This window comes from Eptatretus burgeri, chromosome 4, assembly GCF_056783735.1.
Source record: "Eptatretus burgeri isolate ZD-2024b chromosome 4, Ebu_testis_v1, whole genome shotgun sequence".
Taxonomy (NCBI): Eukaryota; Metazoa; Chordata; class Myxini; order Myxiniformes; family Myxinidae; genus Eptatretus; species Eptatretus burgeri.
This window is the reverse complement of record NC_140964.1, coordinates 43,184,993-43,205,136: the sequence shown is the minus strand read 5'-3', so window position 1 is coordinate 43,205,136 and position 20,144 is coordinate 43,184,993. Positions and strand designations below refer to the sequence as shown.

At 47.7% G+C, this 20,144-nt stretch overlaps 1 protein-coding gene across 4 annotated transcripts in view; it reads left to right on the top strand.

The window, feature by feature from the left end:
• Window positions 1-15,687, top strand: part of LOC147027913 (uncharacterized) — a 75,720-nt gene extending 60,033 nt beyond the window's left edge. Inside the window, exons 11-13 of one of the 4 annotated variants that reach the window (XM_085877721.1) lie at window positions 12,782-12,878; window positions 13,332-13,483; window positions 14,776-15,687. Coding sequence is in view for 2 of the 4 variants with exons in the window: in XM_085877724.1 (XP_085733850.1) it covers window positions 12,782-12,792 (11 nt within the window). In the remaining 2 variants the exon portion in view is untranslated. The remainder of the gene's footprint in view (window positions 1-12,781; window positions 12,879-13,331; window positions 13,484-14,775) is intronic. The other 3 variants (XM_085877724.1, XM_085877722.1, XM_085877725.1) reach the window with 3 other exon arrangements.
• Window positions 15,688-20,144: the final 4,457 nt, after the last annotated feature.

Genomic DNA, 20,144 nt, shown 5'->3' with positions numbered 1-20,144 from the left:
ATTTAAGTGCGACTAAAATTAGTCGAGGAAGAGATTCGGTGATGGAAAATATGGAGAGACTCTTAAATGTTTGGATAGAGGACCAAACTCAATGCCACGTGGCGTTGAGTTTGACCATAATTCAAGCGAAAGCACAGTCGCTGTGGCGGGACTTAAAAGAACGAGAGGGAGGTGAGGGAACATCTCGTGCTCAAGAAACTTTCAAGGCGAGCCACGGTTGGTTTCAACGATTCAAGCGGCATATGAATCTCCATAATATTCATGTGAGTGGTGAGGGAGCGAGTGTGGACACCGAGGCAGCAGGCAGCTTCCCAGAGGATTTGAAGAAAATTATCAGTGAAGGTGGCTACTCTCCCAAGCAGGTTTTTAATGTGGACGAGACTGGGCTTTACTGGAAAAAAATGCCATCACGTACATATATTTCAACGGAGGAAAAAGTTGCTTCAGGAATCAAAGCGGCGAAGGATCGCCTCACCCTGCTGCTAGGAGGCAACGCCGAGGGTGACGCTAAGCTCAAGCCTCTTTTGGTGTACCACTCAGAAAATCCGAGAGCCCTGAAGGGATATTCAAAGGTCAATCTCCCTGTGATATGGCGATCCAATCCCAAAGCCTGGATGACTGGGCTGCTTTTTCAAGATTGGATTACCTCATACTTCTCCTCCTTTGTTACAGGATATTGTGCGAAAAACAACCTGGACGACAAAGCCTTGTTGATTGTTGACAACGCCCCTGGTCATCCACCCAACACCCAAGAATTGACTGACAACGTACGTGTCATATTTTTGCCACCGAATACACCATCGTTGTTGCAACCCATGGATCAGGGTGTGATAGCAATGTTGAAGACGTACTATCTTCGACGAACGATGGCGCATTTAGTCAGTGAGACGGACAGGAAGGACAAGCCAACGTTAAGGGAGTTATGGAAAGGCTACACAATCAAGAAGGCTGTGGACAACATCGCCGCCTCCTGGGATGAAGTGACTCAGGCCAATATGAATGGCGTGTGGAGGAAGCTGTGGCCTGAGTGTGTCCATGATTTCCGTGGCTTTGTCAACGTGCCTGAGATTCATCCAGAGATTATGGGGCTGGCAAAGGAGGCAGGTTTTGATGAAGTAGATCTTGATGATGTGGTGGAGCTGCTGGAGTCTCATGGGGAGGACTTGAGTAACCAGGATTGCTTCAGACATGAAATCCTTCCTCTTCTCCAATGGCTTGATTTCCAATCATCAATTTGGTTTCAGACCAGGTCACTCTACCCTGGATATGCTGCTACTGCTCTCCCATCAATGGATGGAGGTCCTCAATGCCAGACAGGAAATCCGAGCCGTATCCCTGGACATATCACGTGCTTTTGACACAGTCTGGCACCCTGCCCTACTCACCAAACTCTCTTCCCATGGTATTCAAGGCCATCTCCACTCATGGCTCGCAGACTTCCTCTCCTGTCGCAGTCAACGTGTGGCCCTAAATGGAGTTCTTTCATCCCCTCTTCCTGTGCAGGCTGGAGTTCCTCAAGGTAGCGTTCTGGGCCCTGTTCTTTTTCTGGTTTTCATCAATGATCTCTCGGACTCTCTGGAAAATCCTCTATTTCTCTTTGCCGATGACTCCACCCTCTGCCGTACCATCTGTCATCCCTCAGACCGGCAAGCAGCAGCTTCTTCGCTCACTGCAGATCTGGATAAAATCACAAACTGGTCCAACACGTGGAACATGTCTTTCAATCCACACAAATCTCACACTCTCACTATGTCTCTTCGAAAGGACCGTTTACAAAACCCCCCATCCACTTTCTCAACAATCCTCTGGAAGAAGTCTTTTCTTTCAAGCTTCTGGGTCTCACTATCTGCCATGACCTTTCCTGGGAAAGTCACATTTCCAACCTTGCCTCAAAAGCCAGTCGCCGACTGGGAATCCTCCGTCGTGCTAAGTCCTTCCTCGGCCCTCTTGAGCTCCTGACTACTTACAAAGCTTTTGTCCGTAGCCTGATGGAGTACTGCTCTCCCCTCTGGGCTGGTGCTCCTGCCTCCCACCTTTCTCGACTTCACGCTGTCGAAACCAGGGCTTTTAAGATCATTGGCATCTCCCGCAATGAAGCTGAGTCTTTGGGCCTCTCACTCAATCACCGCAGGTTGGTCGGTGGTCTTTCTGTCTTCTACCGACTCCTCTCCAGCCTTGCCCCCCTGCTCTCTCTGCGATTTGTCCCAACCACATTTCCACAGGGCGCTCAAGGTCCGCCAACAACCCCCTTCTGGTAAAACTACCAAAATCACGAATCACTGCTCATCTTCACTCTTTCATTCCTCTTTTTCCCGCCTTTGGAATAAACTTCCTCACTCTATTCTTTCCCATTCTTCCCTCCAGGCTTTCAAAACAGCTGTTCACCACCACCTCTTATCTTCCCCCATCCAAATCCTCGATCTTTTCTACCCCCGATAATCCACCCAAGCCCACTTCCTTCAATTCTCCTGCTTTCCTTCCTGAAAGTCCCTGTAATGTCCATCTTCTCCTCGCCATGTTCCCCGTCCCATCCCCATCCCTCTCCCTTCCACAATTCACCTGTGTCTGTTCCCCAATGTTTTGTCCCTTCCACTCCCACCCCTCTTGTCTCATGCCTCCTTGCTGTGAGTTGTGTGTTAGCTCTCATACGAGCCTCGACCAAGGTATACAAAAAAAAAAAAAAAAAAAAAAAAAAAAAAGGATCTAATACAACTGGAACAACAAAGGGCAAGAGAGCAACAAGAAGAGGCGGAAATTTCCACACCATCCTCTAAGCACTTTACGACCAAAAGACTGGCAGAAATGTTCTGCTATATTGATCACGCAAAAGAAATCATGATGGAAGATGACCCGAACATGGAGCGCAGCCTGCATGCTGGCCGTGCATTGGATGATGCAGTGCATTGCTACAAAGAATTGTACGAGAGGAAGAAGAAGGAAGCTATCCAAACTTCTCCGTGCATCTACTTTAAACCTCATTCTTTATCCAGATCCTCCCACGAAACTCCATCAACTAAAGGACACACTCCAGAAACAAAGTCACCAACCCCAATGGCAGCACGTGAAACTCCAACAACCCCAACAAGCCTGCCACCAACAAAGCAGATATCGCAGGTATATTGAAAAATACATTCTTATACAGTATTCTGCTACCGGATATACTCTTAATAATTCATTTCCAACTCTTTTCCTCAGCTGTAGTTACTTAAAATGCCATCATACCATATGGCTGGTGTCAGCTTTTGAAAAGCCAGCCATGGCTTTGCAGTTAAGACCTTCTGAGGGTCTTACTCAATCTGTAAACTTCCCAAACCAGGTTTCTGCAGCTGCATGTCCTCTCTCCTGGACCTAGTAATGGCTAACTTTCCATCCAACCTCTCCTGTTCCTTCTCTGCCCCACTTGGCTCCTCTGCCCATTTTCTGATCAAAGCTCATATTTATTGGCCAGTTGTTGGAGAGCAACCCAATGCCAAAGAATCTGACTTTTCACACAGGCTAACTGGCAGTGATTACAATCTGCCCTCTGTCAAAAATCTGGTTACCAAGTCCAAACCATCGCATTCTGTCACCATTTTACCCCAACATACCCACTGCCTACTCAACTCTGTCGAGAAAGTTCTGTCCAACCTTAACCCTGCTTCGGCGACATCCCAGATGGCATCAATGCCCATGCTCTCAAATCCTGGTCTGACATTCTTGCTAACCCTTTATCTGCAATATTCAGGTTGTCCTTTATTGACTGCCTCCCCTCTCCCTGTAAGTCAGCAAACATCACTTCCTTCCACAAGAAGAGTTCAAAAAGACCCAACCAAATGTAGGTCAATGAACTTGCTTCCATTTGCCACCAAAGTCATGGAATCCATCATGTTGTTTCCAATGTCAAATCTTTCTTGTTTTCAAACAATCAGATATCTGATTATCAGTATGGATTCCCTCCCAATCAATCAATTGCTCTCCCCATAACGTTTCACTTCTCTGGTCTCTGGTGCCCCAGCATCACTGTCTCTCCTGGATTCTGGAGAACATAAAGCTCTCAAAAGTATTGGAATATCCCGTGATGAGGTTGAAGCACAAGGTCTGTTGCTCTTGCATCACAGGCAGGTCGTGTGATCTTTCTGTTTTCTTCCGTCTATTCTCCAATATCTCTCTTTCTCTCTCTTTCTCCTTTCTTCCTTCTTCCTTTTTAGACCCTCCCCTGCAACTTCAGGATGCACAAGTTCTTTCCGTAAACCCTGACTGCTTAAACTTACAAAATACAAGCTGACTGTGCACTTCAACTATTTTAATCCTCACTTCTGTCTATGAAACCAGCTTCCAGTGGCTGTTCTGCCTTACCCTTTCTTCCAGGACTTCAAGCAAGCAGGACTCTGCCGTCTCTTGTCATCCCCTTTTCTGACCCATGATCTTTATTACCCCATTAACCTTTCCCATCTCAACCATTTTACTTGCAAGTTTCAATGTTTCATCATTTCCTCCCTCTCCTCTTTTCCTGCTTGTTCATTGACTTGATGTTTGTCCCACTGTCCGTTCTTGCTCTTCCATGAACCTCGCTCCCGTAAAGAAAGGAGAAATATGAAAAAAAACATTTGTTCCTACCTGTACACATAGCTCACCCACACCCACCCTGTGCATATGCATTGAATTTGACAAATGGCAGGATAAAACAACAAAACATTGGAGTCCAAATTTTTAAGAAATGTCACAAAGAAGTTTTCTGACATTTAATGTGCACTCTCTGATTTAACCCTTGGGGGTGAGGGGTTGGGAGGGGAGTTATACTTGAAATTATTTGTGCAAAGATGAAAGAGGGAGTTCATCAGAGTTATGGGAGAATTAACTCTTCATGTTGGACACCAAAGCACAATGCGAGATGTGTCCAAGCAATAGTCCAAGACATGCCAATGAATGTACTGTATTTCACTTTACATGAAGGCCTACCTATAATTGTAAGCAAATGTATAAATGTATTTTTGTACCTACAGGGTGAGTCGCAAGTCTCAGGACACCGTTTTAGCTGCTTATACAAGATTTGTTTATACCATCTCCCAGGGTCAGCCATAATCCCCATGAGTAATAACATATTACAGTAATAACAGAAATACATAATAACAGGAGTAACAATAAAATATTACAGGAATACAACACTTCCAATACCTCCTTAGACATCAAGTGCATCTGTATGACATATGCCATTGTCACGGAACAAGATAATTTTTCTCCACATGTAGTGTGAAAACCGACGCAAAATACCATGTGATGTGTTATGGTGCCAAATGCTTCCTGAATGCGTTGTTTCAGTTCATCAACAGATGTCATACGATGGTCTGCGACCTTAGCTTTGACGCATCCCACAGAGCATTGTCACAAGTGGTCAGGTCAGGACTGCGCCGTGGCCGCATAAGTTTTGGCGAGGACCTGCCAATCCAACGGTTGGGAAAATTTGATTGAGGTAATTTCATACCACACATACACGTTGGAAATAAATCTCCTTGGCTAGTCCACGTCGTTTCACGTGTGTATTCGTGTATAAGCAGCTAAAAACTGTGTCCTGGGACTTGTGTTGTGGCTCACCATCTCGAATCTAGATGTACATATTGTGGGGTGTTTTGTTTGATTTTGCTTGTATTGGATTATTGTGAGAACCATATCTCCCATTGGTTGTTATGTCCATTTGGGTTTCCGGAGGTGGGAGGAAGTTCTCCCAGAACTCAAAATCTCACCTTCTATTTTTTGGTAAAGGATCATGATTCATGAACCAAACTGTGAAACTTCAATCTCTTGGCCTCGTTCCAACGGCTCCTTTTAAAATCTTCACTGAACCTCTCACAGGCTCCACTTGTAGCTGGTTTGTGGTGATATTCCCCAGAATTATTTTTAAGTACTCAGTAAGGGTTTTCTTTATCATTCCTGTCACTCCAACTATCCTGTCATTCCAACTATCACTGGTATAATTTCAGCTTTCTTAAATTTCCAAGTCATCTTGACCTCATTTTCCAGATCCTGGTATTTGGTCATTTTCCTGATTTTTGTAGCATTTAGTCCAAAGTCATTGGAAACTGAAACCTCAGTCAACAATTCCTACTTTTCCTTTTTGTGTTTAAGCACAATGTCTGGACGCAATGCTTTGTTAGCAATGTCCACACTTGATGGGATCATATTGTCATGTGCGAGCATTATATGTTCATTTTCAAGGATCGGCTCTGGTTTGTGTTTCCATGATTGTTTTGGGACTGGGATGTTGAAATGTTTGCTGATGTGCCAGTGGATTACTCTTCAGATGCTGTCATGTCTTTCTGTGTACAGCTGTTCCAACATGAGTTTTTTTTACATTGTGAAAGGAGATGACTGGTACTTTCTGTTTATACCCCATATATGCCTGGTGTCGGCTATGCCTGGTGTTGGCTTAATGGTTCGGGTGGTGGTCTTTGGATCCTCAGGTCCTGTGTTCAAATCCCACTCAGCTGTTGAATTAACACCAGGTGGGGTTAACTCGGCCTGTCATCCTTCCGAGGTCGGAAAAATGAGTACCAGCTTGCTGGTATCCTGTATCGGAGTGGTGACCCGTCCAGGATTGTGCCCAATATCCAAGGAGACTGCTAAAGTAGCACCAACGCTCTGCACAGAGTGTGGTCCCAATCTCCTCCTCCTCCTCCTCCTCCCACAAAACTGCATTTGTGTGATTGGCTCAATCCCACCATTTTCTTAAAGGAATTAGTGTAATGTCCTTGGTCTTGAGTATTTATGATGATTTGTTCTCTATCCCAATTAATTTAACCTCTTCTTTGTCATTCCAATGAGCCTTTCTTGTCAATCCCTGTCTTGTCAAGCTCTTTAAAAAAAAATTCTGCTCTTTTGTCATTCTCCCATTTGTCAGAGTATATCTGCTGTTTATTTTTGTAGTTTTCCTTTTCTTTTTTTGCAATCATTAGGGCTGTTTTTGTTTCTGATTTGTTTTCCTGTTAGTGTGGCAACTTAGCTAAATATAGCATAACAATTGTGCATTTTGTGAGGAAAGCACCAAATTTGGCACACTAGTAGCCTAACATATTATGAACAGATTTGGATATTGGGCCATCTCAAATTCAGCTGCTGATGGCTGTGGCAGCCATTTTCCACTGCCATCACAAAATTTGAGATGGCCCAATATCCAAATCTGTTCATAATATGTTAGGCTACGAGTGTGCCAAATTTGGTGCTTTCCTCACAAAATGCACAATTGTCATGCTAAGTTGTCCCACTATGTGTGGTATCCATCATTTGCACCTGTTTTTGGAAGTTTGTTGCAAAATGGATAAAGGATCCCTTTTCTGGTTTGTTGTTTTCTTCCTTGTGTACAAATCTCATCCGATAGTCTGTTGAGCTTTTCACATACTCCTGCACACGATGTTCTGTGCACTTGGTTGAGCTCCATCAGACCACCTCCGACTTCTCGTCTCAGTAAGTACAACCTCGGTATGCATTGGTTTGTGTGGAATATCTTATTAATAGTTATATTAGAAGCTTCCTTGTTTTGGTGTCTAAATTGTTGATCTCCAATTGTGGCCAGTTTATAATTGTACAGCTATATTGGAATACCAGCACTGCAAGTTGGTTTATAGCTTTGGTTTTGTTTCTTGAAGAGAGGGATGACTTCAGAATTGGTCATCTTCTGCGTAGGTACTCTTTGATGATTATTTTATGCATTTTTTGTATTGTACCTGGGGGCCTTCTTCTATACTGAGATATTTATCGGATGCGTCATTTTCTAGTTCCTGTATGTACTTTGATCGATTGAGATCTTGTCTGTTCTTTTTGTTTTTCTTTGTACAAATGTGCATTTGGCACATTTGTCAAGATCAAACTCCATTCAGATGTCCTCCAAGTACTGCTTAACTAGTTTCAGTTGATCTGCCAATTTCTTATCATTTGGTGTGAAGAGTTTTAGATCATCCATGTGCAGTAGATGTGTTACCTTCCTTGTTTATTTGGTCATTTTTCTGTTGCATGTCAGATTGTATCCGTGTTCTTGTTGATTGATGAGGTTACTCGGTGGGTCCAGAGCGAGACAAAACAGGAGGGGGCAAAGGCTGTCACCTTGTAAGATACCACATCATATCTTTACTCCTCGGATTTCAATCTTTCCCTCCAAGTAAAGTGGTATCAGCATTGTATTCCAGAGTTTCATTGCTTTTTCAATTAGTGAGACTATTTGGGGGTAAATTTTGTACACTTGTATGCATTTTATAATCCATGAATGTGGGACACTATCAAAGGCTTTTTTTGTAATCTATCCAGGCTGTGGTTTGTCAAGGATAACTTGGTTTGTCAGATATTGCAGTTTTTGAGTATGGTTTTGTTTAACAATAAATGGTCTATTGCTCCATAGCATCCTCTCTTACATCCTTTCTGCTCTGCCTCTAAAGCTCCTTGATGAATGAAGTGGTCGTAAATTGCATCGGTGATTATACCTGTTAAAAGTTTGTTTGTTGTTGGGAGGCATGTTATTGGTCTGTATTTATTGGGTGGATGGGTTTCTCCAGATGTCAGAATTAAAAGTGTTGCCTTCTGTGAACCATTCATCCATTGGCTGTTCCCCTTGGATGAGTTTGTTAAATGCTCAAACATAGTGAGGTTGGAGAGCATGTAGTTGCTTCAGCCAGGAGTTTGGAATCCCATCCAGGCCTGGGCATTTGAAGTTTGGTGCTTTTGCGAGATGTTTTCTCATTTTTCTTCAATAATTATCATTGGGTGCATTTGCTGTAGATGTTGCCTTTTCTTTTTCAAGTGTCATATCCAATCTGCTTCCTTGTGTTCTTTTTGGTGTTCAAGTATACCTTTCCAAAATTTTTCTCGGCCCTCCTTTTTAGCTCACCTGGAACGTTGTTCCGGGAAGCTGATGGAATGGAATGTCGTCCGTCAGTCCATAAATACTTTCAACTTCTTCTCTGAAACTACACATTCAATTTCGATGAAACTTGACACAATGTTCTTCACTGTGTTTGTAGTAAAGTTTGTTCATGGCATTAAAAGAAAATCAGGCCCGAAGGGAGTCTACAAGGTTGCCCCCCCCCCCCCCCAAAAATAAGTACTTGCTTTCATCTCAGAAAGTACATGTGCAATTCTGAGGAAACTTGACCACAACCTTTATCACCTATGATGTTCCAAAGTTTTTTCAGGGCATTAAAAAAAATCGGGGTCTGAGAGGGTCTACAGAGGGAGTTTATGAGGGGGTTGCCCCACCAGCCCAAAGAGGTGTTTGATTTCTTCTCAGAAACGACACCTGCAATTCCGATGAAACTTATCCACCACCTTCATCACCAATGATGTACCAACTTTTGTTCATGACATAAAAAAAAAATTCGAGGTTTATGGGGGTCGATGGGGGGGGGTTTCCTCCCAAAAGAGGTATTTGCTTTCTTCTCCAAAACTACGCACACAATTTCAATGAAGCTTGACCACAACCTTCATCATCCATGATGTACGAAAGATTGTTCACACCATGAAAATAAATTGCGGTCTATGTGTGTCAATGGGGTTGGGAGGGGTGGGGTTGCCCCCTAAAAGAGGTATTTGCTTTCTTCTCAGAACGTGACCGTGATGACGTTCTTTCTAAATGACACAAAACGTGACCACCGCTTTCATCACCCGTGATGCACTAAAGTTTGTTCACGACATTAAAACAATTTGAGTCGAAGGGATTCTACTTAGGGGTTGTCCCCAAAATATGTATTTGCTTTCTTCTCTGAAACCACACACACAGTTTGATGAAACTAGTCCACAACACTTATTATCCGTGATGTACCAAAGTTTGTTCATCGTATGAAAAAAAAAATCCATAGGTATTTACTTTCTTGTCCATTACATATTTTGTGGGTCATCCATGTCTACCAGCGTTGTTCCCTGGTTATTTTATCCAGCCGTGACCAGGTGAGTGCCCAGGGGTATTGCGCCTATGTTTTAAGTGATTCTTCACCATTGAGAGATTGGGCTATAGCAATATATATCACAATATCTCAAAAAGCTGTGGACGGATTCGGAGAAAACTTGGGCAGGCTGAGTTTGTGACAAGGAAGAATTGATTCGATTTTGGTGAAGATCCGGATACCATCATTTTTGCTTTGTAAAGTGATTCTTCACCAATGAGAGATGGGGCCAAAAACGATATCCAGCATGATATTTCAAAAAATTCCTTGGCCTCGATATGTTCAACTGGATCAGCTATTGAGTGGTGGAGGTATGTGCTCTACCAAGTGTCCAAGTTCATTCTGCTCTTCATTATTCTCCTCATTTTGATCTATCCTTGTTGCTCTTTTGTGTTGTTTGCAAAGGTGCCATTTGATCTGAATTAGTCACTTCGAGTTGATCTTTCTCGAGGGGTGCTGCTGCACCATTTGCTTTTGTCATTCTCTGGTCCTGTTGTGGAGTTTTCAGTTTTGTTTTTTTACTCAATTCTCCAATCTGTTGCCCTTTTTCTGTTTCTGTTATTACTCTCGCCGAAGGAGAGGGTATTGCATTTGGGTCCGTTTGTTACTTGCAAAATCGAAGATTTTTCAAGTATATTGGTCAGTCGATTTTGTTATTCTGTCTGCCTGTCTGTTTATCGCCTACAGGTCACAATTCCAAACCGATCTTCATGAAATTTTACCACGTGGTAGAGTTTCTCAAAAGCAAGAAGCCCATTGCTTGTGAGGTCAAAAGGTGTAACCATAGGCCAAAGGTCAACAAACTTTTCAAATTTCTAAAATCCTCAATTTTCATCCAGTTGACTAGAAATGTGAAAAGGATTTTCATATCAGCTTAGTAAATTCAACCACCAATTATTTTTGAAGTCAACATCAGCCAAAAGGTCAACTCGGGTGATATTTCTAAAATCCTCAATTTTCATCCGATTGACTTGAAATTTGAAGAGGATTTATATTTCAGGTCATTGAATTCAAACAGACAATTTTTTCAGGTCAACATGGACCAAAAGGTCAACATAGGCCAAAGGACAACAACTTAGGTGAGATTTCTAAAATCCTCAATTTTCATCCCATTGACTTGAAATTTGAAGAGGATTTGCATATCAGGTCACTGAAGTCAACCACCAATTATTTTTGAGGTCAAATTTATTTTCTGGTTTTTGCAAGTATCATGCTCTGCACAACGTTTTTTCATTGTTTGTTTGTCCACACAGAACTTTCATGGGTTTTCTCCGCAACCGCTTGTCGGATTGAGACGAATTTCATCATTGGTACGACTTTTCATGTAGAATGTTTTAATGATAATCATGATGTTGGTCACGTGGTGTGGCAGCCTTGTTGGAAAACGGAAAACTTTGGACTTCTATCTCTGAAATTGGCACCAAGGAAAAAATTGAAACTTGGCACATAGTAAGTACTCCTCATGAGGAATGAGTGTTTTTTTATGACGTCACAGGTGCCTTCGTTATGATGTCATAATTGCATATGTAGAATACTACATCCGATCAGTATGAAAATTTGAGGGTCATCAGGATAAAATGGTCCACAATTTTTTTGATGATGTCATCGGTCACGTGATTCGGCAGCCATTTTGTTTTGTTTTTGTTATCTTTAAAAATCGTCTTTGCAATGGCTGAAGCTGTCATCACTGCCAGCAATTATAACGTGGCACTTCTAATTATGTCTCATTAATTACGTTACACCAGTACACAAACGCCACACAAAATACACCACACAAAACTACACAAACACCACAGAAAACGAGTCCTGGCGAAGGTCTGCAATCTCTGATTTTCTTGTTGTGATTAAATTTGAAATCTCATCTGTTTCTGTTTTCCTCTCTTGTTGTATTTTCTGTGTAGTACCAATAGTTCTGTTGTCTATTCCTTTTCTTTGGTAGTTTGAACTCTGAGAATCTCATCCCAAACGTGTCTCGTCATTCCATTGTGGCATTGGTGTTAGGTCGCCATTTATTGGTGACCAGTCATTTCTTATTGCCTCATCAATTTGTTCATCTCTTATTCTTAGTTTCTCCTCTGTGAATATTTTCTGTTTGAGGATATTATTTTTCGTTGTTTTGTGTTGCCTTATTAAAATGACCTTTATCAGGGCATAGTCTTTGGATTATCTGTTCCCAGGTGTTTGCACTTTCTTTCCTCATGCCTTTTCATCTGGCATATTCCATTGCCAATCATAACAACCATTTTTCCTTATTTGCCCAGATTTTCTTTTTTATACTGACTCGCTCTTCTTGATTCATCCATTTCATGTCTTCGATTGCTTTCTCAGGTATTTCCTTTATTCTTTCCTGGATCAAGTGTCTTTGCAGTGAATTTTTTTTGTGGAACTCTTTTGACCTTGGCTACCATCTTTGTTCATCTCAATTGGTTCATGAATCTTTCTCCTTCACCACTAATCTCCCATGCTTCATGTACAGAATACACTTTGCAGTGGAGAATGATTTCCTTCTCCTCTAAGATCCAGCTCTGTTCATTTAATCTTCTGTGATTCATCTGGAACCTCGTAGCTGTTGGTTGTAGAACAGGCAACACCTTTTTGGCTTTTAGCTTTGGTGTGGAGCGCTGTCCTGTCGGTGAGGCAGGGAAACCCTTCCTCACTGGAAAGGTGCAGTCGTTATCCTTTTCAGCTCACATTCCAGCTGCACGGTATGGCCGCACAGACTTATGTATCTGCGTAGGAGGGGTCTGTCCCCTATCTCCTTCACAGAATTCCCCATGTACATTTAGACCTGGGTGGTGATAATTGTGATGTTGAAGAACATTGGGCAATAAGACGTATGGAACCTTTGTTTTGTGAGTGTGGTTCTGTTTCTCCCACAGGTCATGACTGACCTCGAAACTTTCTCACAGTGTCTGCAGTCACGGGGCCTGAGACCAAAAACTGCCCAAGCCAAAGTCATGGAGCTTGGTATTAAAAGTAAGTTTCTTTGAGCCTGTACTACGTCACTTTCACTGAGAGCTGAGCTCCTCTCTCATGAGAAATAAAAGTTTTATTTTGCAATGTATGCAAAGTTCTACCATTTTTGGAATATTGTGTGTTTTTGGTACATTGAAGAGTTATCCAACCTGCAGGCTGTTATTTAGTACACATTTTCTGCTCCATGCTTGAGCATGGAGGTGAATAGATTTCCAGCTGTGCCCAGAAACTGCACTTGTTGAAATCTTCATCCACACATTGTGGTGTTCAAAATGCTCAGCTGCTCGGCTTGAATAGTGTATGGGATCAGGATAGATGATGACCAGAGCCTCCTGTCTAACGATGACAAGGTAAACCCTAACTCTGGTATTGATGCAGCTTTTTCTATCCAATGTTTGCCTTCCAAAATTTTTACTTTATTTTGTACACCGTCCCTCCTGATTCCATCTCCAGGGGCTGCATGATGCCATCGCCATGCACCGAAGGACAATGACGCGCACTGGAATGGCGTCCTCGGTTTTCACTCCGTTTTCTTTCTCTTTCTCGTTGTACACCGTCTTATTCCATCTCCAGGCACTGCACAACATCATCGCCAGGCACTGAAGGTGCCCGCAATGACGTATGCTGAAAGGGTGTACTTAGTTGTCACTCCGTTTGCTTGTTTGTTTTCTTGTTTGTCCGGTCGATATCTCAGCCATCCTTTGAGCTCGGAAGCTGAAATCTGGGCACCATAGTGAACAAGTGCTTTGGCAAAAACTATTTTTTTCAAGTTTTGCTAATCAATTAATTGATTTACTTAATTAATATCTATTTATTAATTGATTATTTATTTTCTTTTTCATCTGGGCAATAGCTCAGGCACCTTTTGATATCAGAAGCTGATATTTGGATACGACAGTGAGTGATCAAGTGATTTGGCTATAAAGAGTATTTTTGATTGATTTATTAATCAATTAATTATTCATTTTTCAATTAAATTACATAATTTTCAATAAGTTACAAATTCTGATGAAGCAGTGGTGGTTTAGCTTTGCTCTTGGCCAATTCATAAAGAAATTAATGATGTTACGATTACTATTTATTTATTTTAATTACGCAATGAATGAAAGTCCCTGCAGTGTCCATCTTGTTTACCCTGTGTTCCCCACCCCATCCCTCTTCCTTCCACAGATCTCCTAATGTCTCTGTTCCCCACTGTTTTGTGCTTCCCTCTCCTGCCCCTCTTGTCTCCTGCTCCCCTTGTTATACGTTCTGTGTGTTAGCTCTTAGACGAGCCTCGACATTGTTTATTACAAAAACATTTTTTAAAGCAATTATTACACACCGCTCCCTTCAATTTCCATCCCCATGTGCTGCACGGCGGCATCGCTAGGCATCGGAAGCACCCCGGCAATGTCTCGTGCTGGAGGATATTTTATTTATTTATTTGGCATGGGGATGGTGTACTTTGTATCTGTACTTGTTCTTTTTATTTCTAAAAAATATTTTAGTTAAATCTTGTGTGGTGTCCATTGTTAGAACTTTTGTGAAACTTACCTCGGTGCCCCAGTGTGTTTTCGTTTATTGCTGTCACAGAGTTCAGAAATTTATTTATTTATTTATTTATTTATTTACCTTACCGGAAGTACATCAGTGGATATGTTTTTGCTTCAAAATGATAATGTTGTGATACAAGTTTCACCACCTTCAATTTCCTGAAACCTGTATTGTAAAGTCCAAAGCAAACACCATCCGATTGGTGGAAGAATTGCACAGAACATGGAAATTGTTTATGACTAATAACTTTGAGTTTTCCTTTTTTACAATGACAAGATTTGATTTATTGTTTGAGTTGATTCATTGTTTGATTCTGTGTGGATTTTAACATGCACATGTCTTTATGTGGAATTGTGTGTAGGTGAGGATGATCCAGAAGAGGAAACTGATATCAGTCGAAACACCCGGAAATCCTCCATTCCTATTGAAGAGTTAGAAGTGGCATCAACACAGAAGTCCAGCATTGCTTCATGTGTTGATCAAAGTTCGTGAGACTTTCAAACAAATAGCTACATCACACTAAAACATGCAGCTTTTAAAACTTTTAGTGAATTGCCTCCTTTACGTTGGTATTATACAGGCTGTCCATAAAGTCCTTCTGCATCTTTGAACTTTCATAACATTTGATGTACACATGACAGGAACAAACTATAAATGGTGCATGGGAGCATAATTCATAATGTTTTACTCGTTCCAGTTCAAATGTTCCACATTTTTTCCCCCAACTTGTTGAAAATATTTTCCAGTTGCTGCTGAGTAATCTCATGAATTGCAATTGTGATTCGAGCACTAAATTCATACAAAGAATGTGGTTTCAGTGAGTAAACAACAGTTTTACAAAGCCACTTAAAATGGCGTTTGATGGAGACACATCAGGAAAATGAGGTGGCCAAGCAATTGGTCCATGGCTACCAATCCACTTGGCTGGGAAGGCATCATTCAAGAACCATCTCACATTCGAAGAAGAGTGGCAGGGAGCCTAGTTTTGCTGATGCAAAATGATATGTGAAAGATTTAATTATTGTAGTTGGGGGACCAAATGCGGAAATCGTGGTTATTGACTTTACCACTGATGTAGGAGTTGCCTCATCAGAAAATTCGTCAAGAAACGCAGAGTAATTGTGGATTTAAAAACAGCAACAGCTTGAGGGAAGTCGATGGCACGCCATCGCAACTCCCCATGCTTCCCACTTAAAGGGGAACCCAAATGCTCAGGACCGCCTCGACGCTAATCTATGACTTGAAACTCTACAAAATAGGTCATTTTCCAATTTCTGGTGAAAAAAAAAGTCGATCATTTTGCGACTTTTTCTTCTTCTTCTTCATGCTAAGCCGTGATGTCTCTGGGTAACATCGCTTCCCCCCTCCACCATCCCCCCCTCCACCATCCCCCCCTCCACCATCCCCCCCTCCACCATCCCCCTCCACCATCCCCCTCCAACATCCCCCTCCCCTCCAACATCCCCTCCCCTCCATCCACCTCTCCCCCTCATCCTCCCTCCATCCTCATCCCCTTCCCCTCATCTTCCTCATTCCCCCCTCATCCCCTCCTCCCCTCCTCCACTAACCCCCTAATCCCTCCCCCTAATCCCCGCCGACATCTCCCCTCCCTCCCGAATCCGCCCCTCCCGTCCCTCATCCCAAAATCCCCCCTCCCTCTCACCCACCCACCCTTCCACCCTCCCCACCCCTCCCTCCTCCCACCCCTCCACCCCCTCCCTCCCTCCATCCCCCTCCCACCCCTCTCCCCTCCCTCCCACCCATCCCCCTCCCTCCCCTCCCAACCATCCCCCTCCCTCCCCTCCCACCCCTCCCTCCCACCCATCCCCCACCCATCCCGCCTCTCTCCCCCACCCATCCCCTCACTCCCCCACCCATCCCCCACCCTCCCCATCCCCTCCCTCCCTCCCCCCACCCATCCCCTCTCCCACCCACCTCCCTTCCTCCCTTCCACCCTCCCACCCACCTCCCTTCCACCCTCCCTTCCTCCCAACCCAACCTCCCTTCCTCCCTTCTCCCCCTACCCACCCGCCCTTCCTCCCTTCCCCCCTACCCACCCACCTCCCCACCTCCCTTCCCCCTACCCACCCACCTTCCCACCTCCCTTCCTCCCTTCCCCCCTACCCACCCACCTCCCTTCCACCCTCCCACCCACCTCCCTTCCTCCCTTCCCCCTATCCACCCTCCCTTCTCCCGACTCACCCACCTCCCCACCTCCCATCCACCCACCTCCCTTCCCCCAAACCACTCACCTCCGTTCCTCCCTTCCCCCTACCCACCCACCTCCCTTCCACCCTTCCACCCACCCTCCCTCCCTCCCTTCGTCCCTACCCACCCACCTCCCTTCCTCCCTTCCCCCGACCCACCCACCTCCCTCCCCCTACCCACCTCCCTCCCTCCCTTCCCCCTACCCACCTCCCTCCCTCCCTTTTCCCCCAACCCACCCACCTCCCCACCTCCTTCCACCCTCCCACCCACCTCTGTTCCTCCCTTCCCCCGACCCACCCACCTCCCTTCCACACTTACACCCTCCCTTCCTCCCTTCCCCCTACCCACCTCCCTCCCTTCCTCCCTTCCCCCTCCCACCCACCTCCTCCCTTCCCCATGACCCACCCACCTCCCCACCTCCCTTCCCCCTACCCACCCACCTCCCCACCTCCCATCCACCCTCCCACCCACCTCCCTTCCTCCCGACCCACCCACCTCCCCACCTCCCACCCACCTCCCTTCCTCCCTACCCACCCACCTCCCCACCTCCCATCCACCCTCCCACCCACCTCCCTTCCTCCCTACCCACCTCCCTTCCTCCCTTCCCCTCGACCCACCCACCTCCCTTCCTCCCTTCCCCGACCCACCCACCTCCCTTCCACCCTCCCACCCACCTCCCTTCCCCCGACCCACCCACCTCCCTCCCTCCCTCCCTCCCACCAATCCCCCTCCCTCCCCTCCCTTCCCCCTACCCACCCACCTCCCTTCCTCCCTTCCCCCACCCATCCACCCATCCCCCTCCCTCCCCCTCCCTACCCGCCCTCCCTTCCTCCCTTCCCCCGACCCACCTCCCTTCCGCCCTACCCACCCACCTCCCTTCCCCCCTCTCTTCCCCCGACCCACCTCCCTCCCCCTACCCACCTAACTCCTACCCCTACCCACCCACCTCCCTTCCTCCCTCCCCCTACCCACCCACCTCCCCACCTCCCTTCCACCCTCCCTTCCCCCCTACCCACCCACCTCCCCACCTCCCATCCACCCTCCCTACCCACCTCCCTTCCACCCTCCCTTCCCCCTACCCACCCACCTCCCCACCTCCCATCCACCCTCCCTACCCACCTCCCTTCCTCCCTTCTCCCCTACCCACCCACCTCCCTTCCTCCCTTCCCCCTACCCACCCACCTCCCTTCCTCCCTTCCCCCTCCCCACCCACCTCCCTCACTCCCTACCCACCCACCTCCCTCCCTTCCCCCGACCCACCCACTTCCCTTCCTCCCTTCCCACCCACCTCCCTCCCTCCCTTCCCACCCACCTCCCTCCCTCCCTCCCTCCCTACCCACCTCCCTCCCTCCCTTCCCCTACCCACCTCCCTCCCTCCCTTCCCCCTACCCACCTCCCTCCCTCCCTTCCCTACCCACCTCCTCCTCCCTCCCTTCCCCCTACCCACCTCCCTCCCCACCTCCCTTCTCACCTCCCACTCACCTCCGTTCCTCCCTTCCCCCTACCCACCCACCTCCCTTCCACCCACCCTCCCACCTCCCTTCCACCCACCCTCCCTCCCTTCCTCTCGACCCACCCACCTCCCCACCTCCCTTCCTCCCTTCCCCCTACCCACCTCCCTCCCCACCTCCCTTCTCGCCTCCCACTCACCTCCGTTCCTCCCTTCCCCCTACCCACCCACCTCCCTTCCACCCACCCTCCCTCCCTTCCTCTCGACCCACCCACCTCCCCACCTCCCTTCCTCCCTTCCCCCTGACCCACCCACCTCCTTCCCCTGACCCACCCACCTCCCTTCCCCCCCAACCCACCCACCTCCCTTCCTCCCTACCCACCTCCCTTCCTCCCTTCTCCCCTACCCACCCACCTCCCTCCCTTCCCCCTACTCACCCACCTCCCTTCCCCCCTACTCACCCACCTCCCTTCCTCCCTTCCCACCCACCTCCCTCCCTTCCCCCTCCCACCCACCTCCCTTCCCCTACCCACCCACCTCCCTTCCACCCTCCCTTCCCCCTACCCACCCACTTCCCCACCTCCCATCCACCCTGCTCACCCACCTCCCTTCCTCCCTTCCCCCTACTCACCCACCTCCCTTCCTCCCTTCCCCCCTACCCACCCACCTCCTTCCTCCCTTCCCCCGACCCACCCACCTCCCTCCCTCCCCCTACCCACCCAGCTCCCTTCCCTCCCTTCCCACCCACCTCCCTCCCTCCCTTCCCACCCACCTCCCTCCCTCCTTCCCTTCCCCCACCCCTCCTCCCTCCCCACCTCCCTCCCCACCTCCTTCTCGCCTCCCACCCACCTCCCTTCCTCCCTTCCCACCCACCTCCCTCCCTCCCTTCCCCCTACCCACCTCCCTACCCACCTCCCTCCCCACCTCCCTTCTCGCTCCCACTCACCCCCTCCGTTCCTCTCTTCCCCTACCCACCCACCTCCCTTCCCCCGACCCACCCACCTCACTTCCCCCCTACCCACCCACCTCCCTTCCTCCCTTCCCACCCACCTCCCTCCCTCCCTTCCCCTCTACCCACCTCCCTTCCCCTGACCCACCCACCTCCCTTCCCCCGACCCACCCACCTCCCTTCCCCCGACCCACCCACCTCCCTTCCCCCAACCCACCCACCTCCCTTCCCCCCTACCCACCTCCCTACCCACCTCCCTCCCCACCTCCCTTTCTCCCCTACCCACCCACCTCCCTCCCTTCCCCCTACTCACCCACCTCCCTTCCCCCTACTCACCCACCTCCCTTCCTCCCTTCCCACCCACCTCCCTCCCTTCCCCCTCCCACCCACCTCCCTTCCCCCTACCCACCCACCTCCCTTCCACCCTCCCTTCCCCTACCCACCCACTTCCCCACCTCCCATCCACCCTGCCTACCCACCTCCCTTCCTCCCTTCCCCCTACTCACCCACCTCCCTTCCCCCTGACCCACCCACCTCCCTTCCCCCCGACCCACCCACCTCCCTTCCCCCGACCCACCCACCTCCCTTCCCCCCAACCCACCCACCTCCCTTCCCCCAACCCACCCACCTCCTTCCTCCCTACCAACCTCCCTTCCTCCCTACCCACCCACCTCCCTTCCTCCCTTCCCCCTACCCACCCACCTCCCTTCCTCCCTTCCCCTACCCACCCACCTCCCTCCCTCCCTTCCCCTACCCACCTCCCTCCCTCCCTTCCCCTCGATCCACCCACCTCCCTCCCTTCCCCTCGATCCACCCACCTCCCTCCCTTCCCCGACCCACCCACCTCCCTTCCCCCTCCCCACCTCCCTTCTTGCCTCCCACTCACCTCCGTTCCTCCCTTCCCCCCTACCCACCCACCTCCCTTCCACCCTGACACCCACCTCCCTTCCACCCTGACACCCACCTCCCTTCCACCCTGACACCCACCTCCCTCCCTTCCTCCCTTCCCCCAACCCACCCACCTCCCTTCCCCCGACCCACCCACCTCCCTTCCCCCAACCCACCCACCTCCCTTCCTCCCTACCAACCTCCCTTCCTCCCTACCCACCCACCTCCCTTCCTC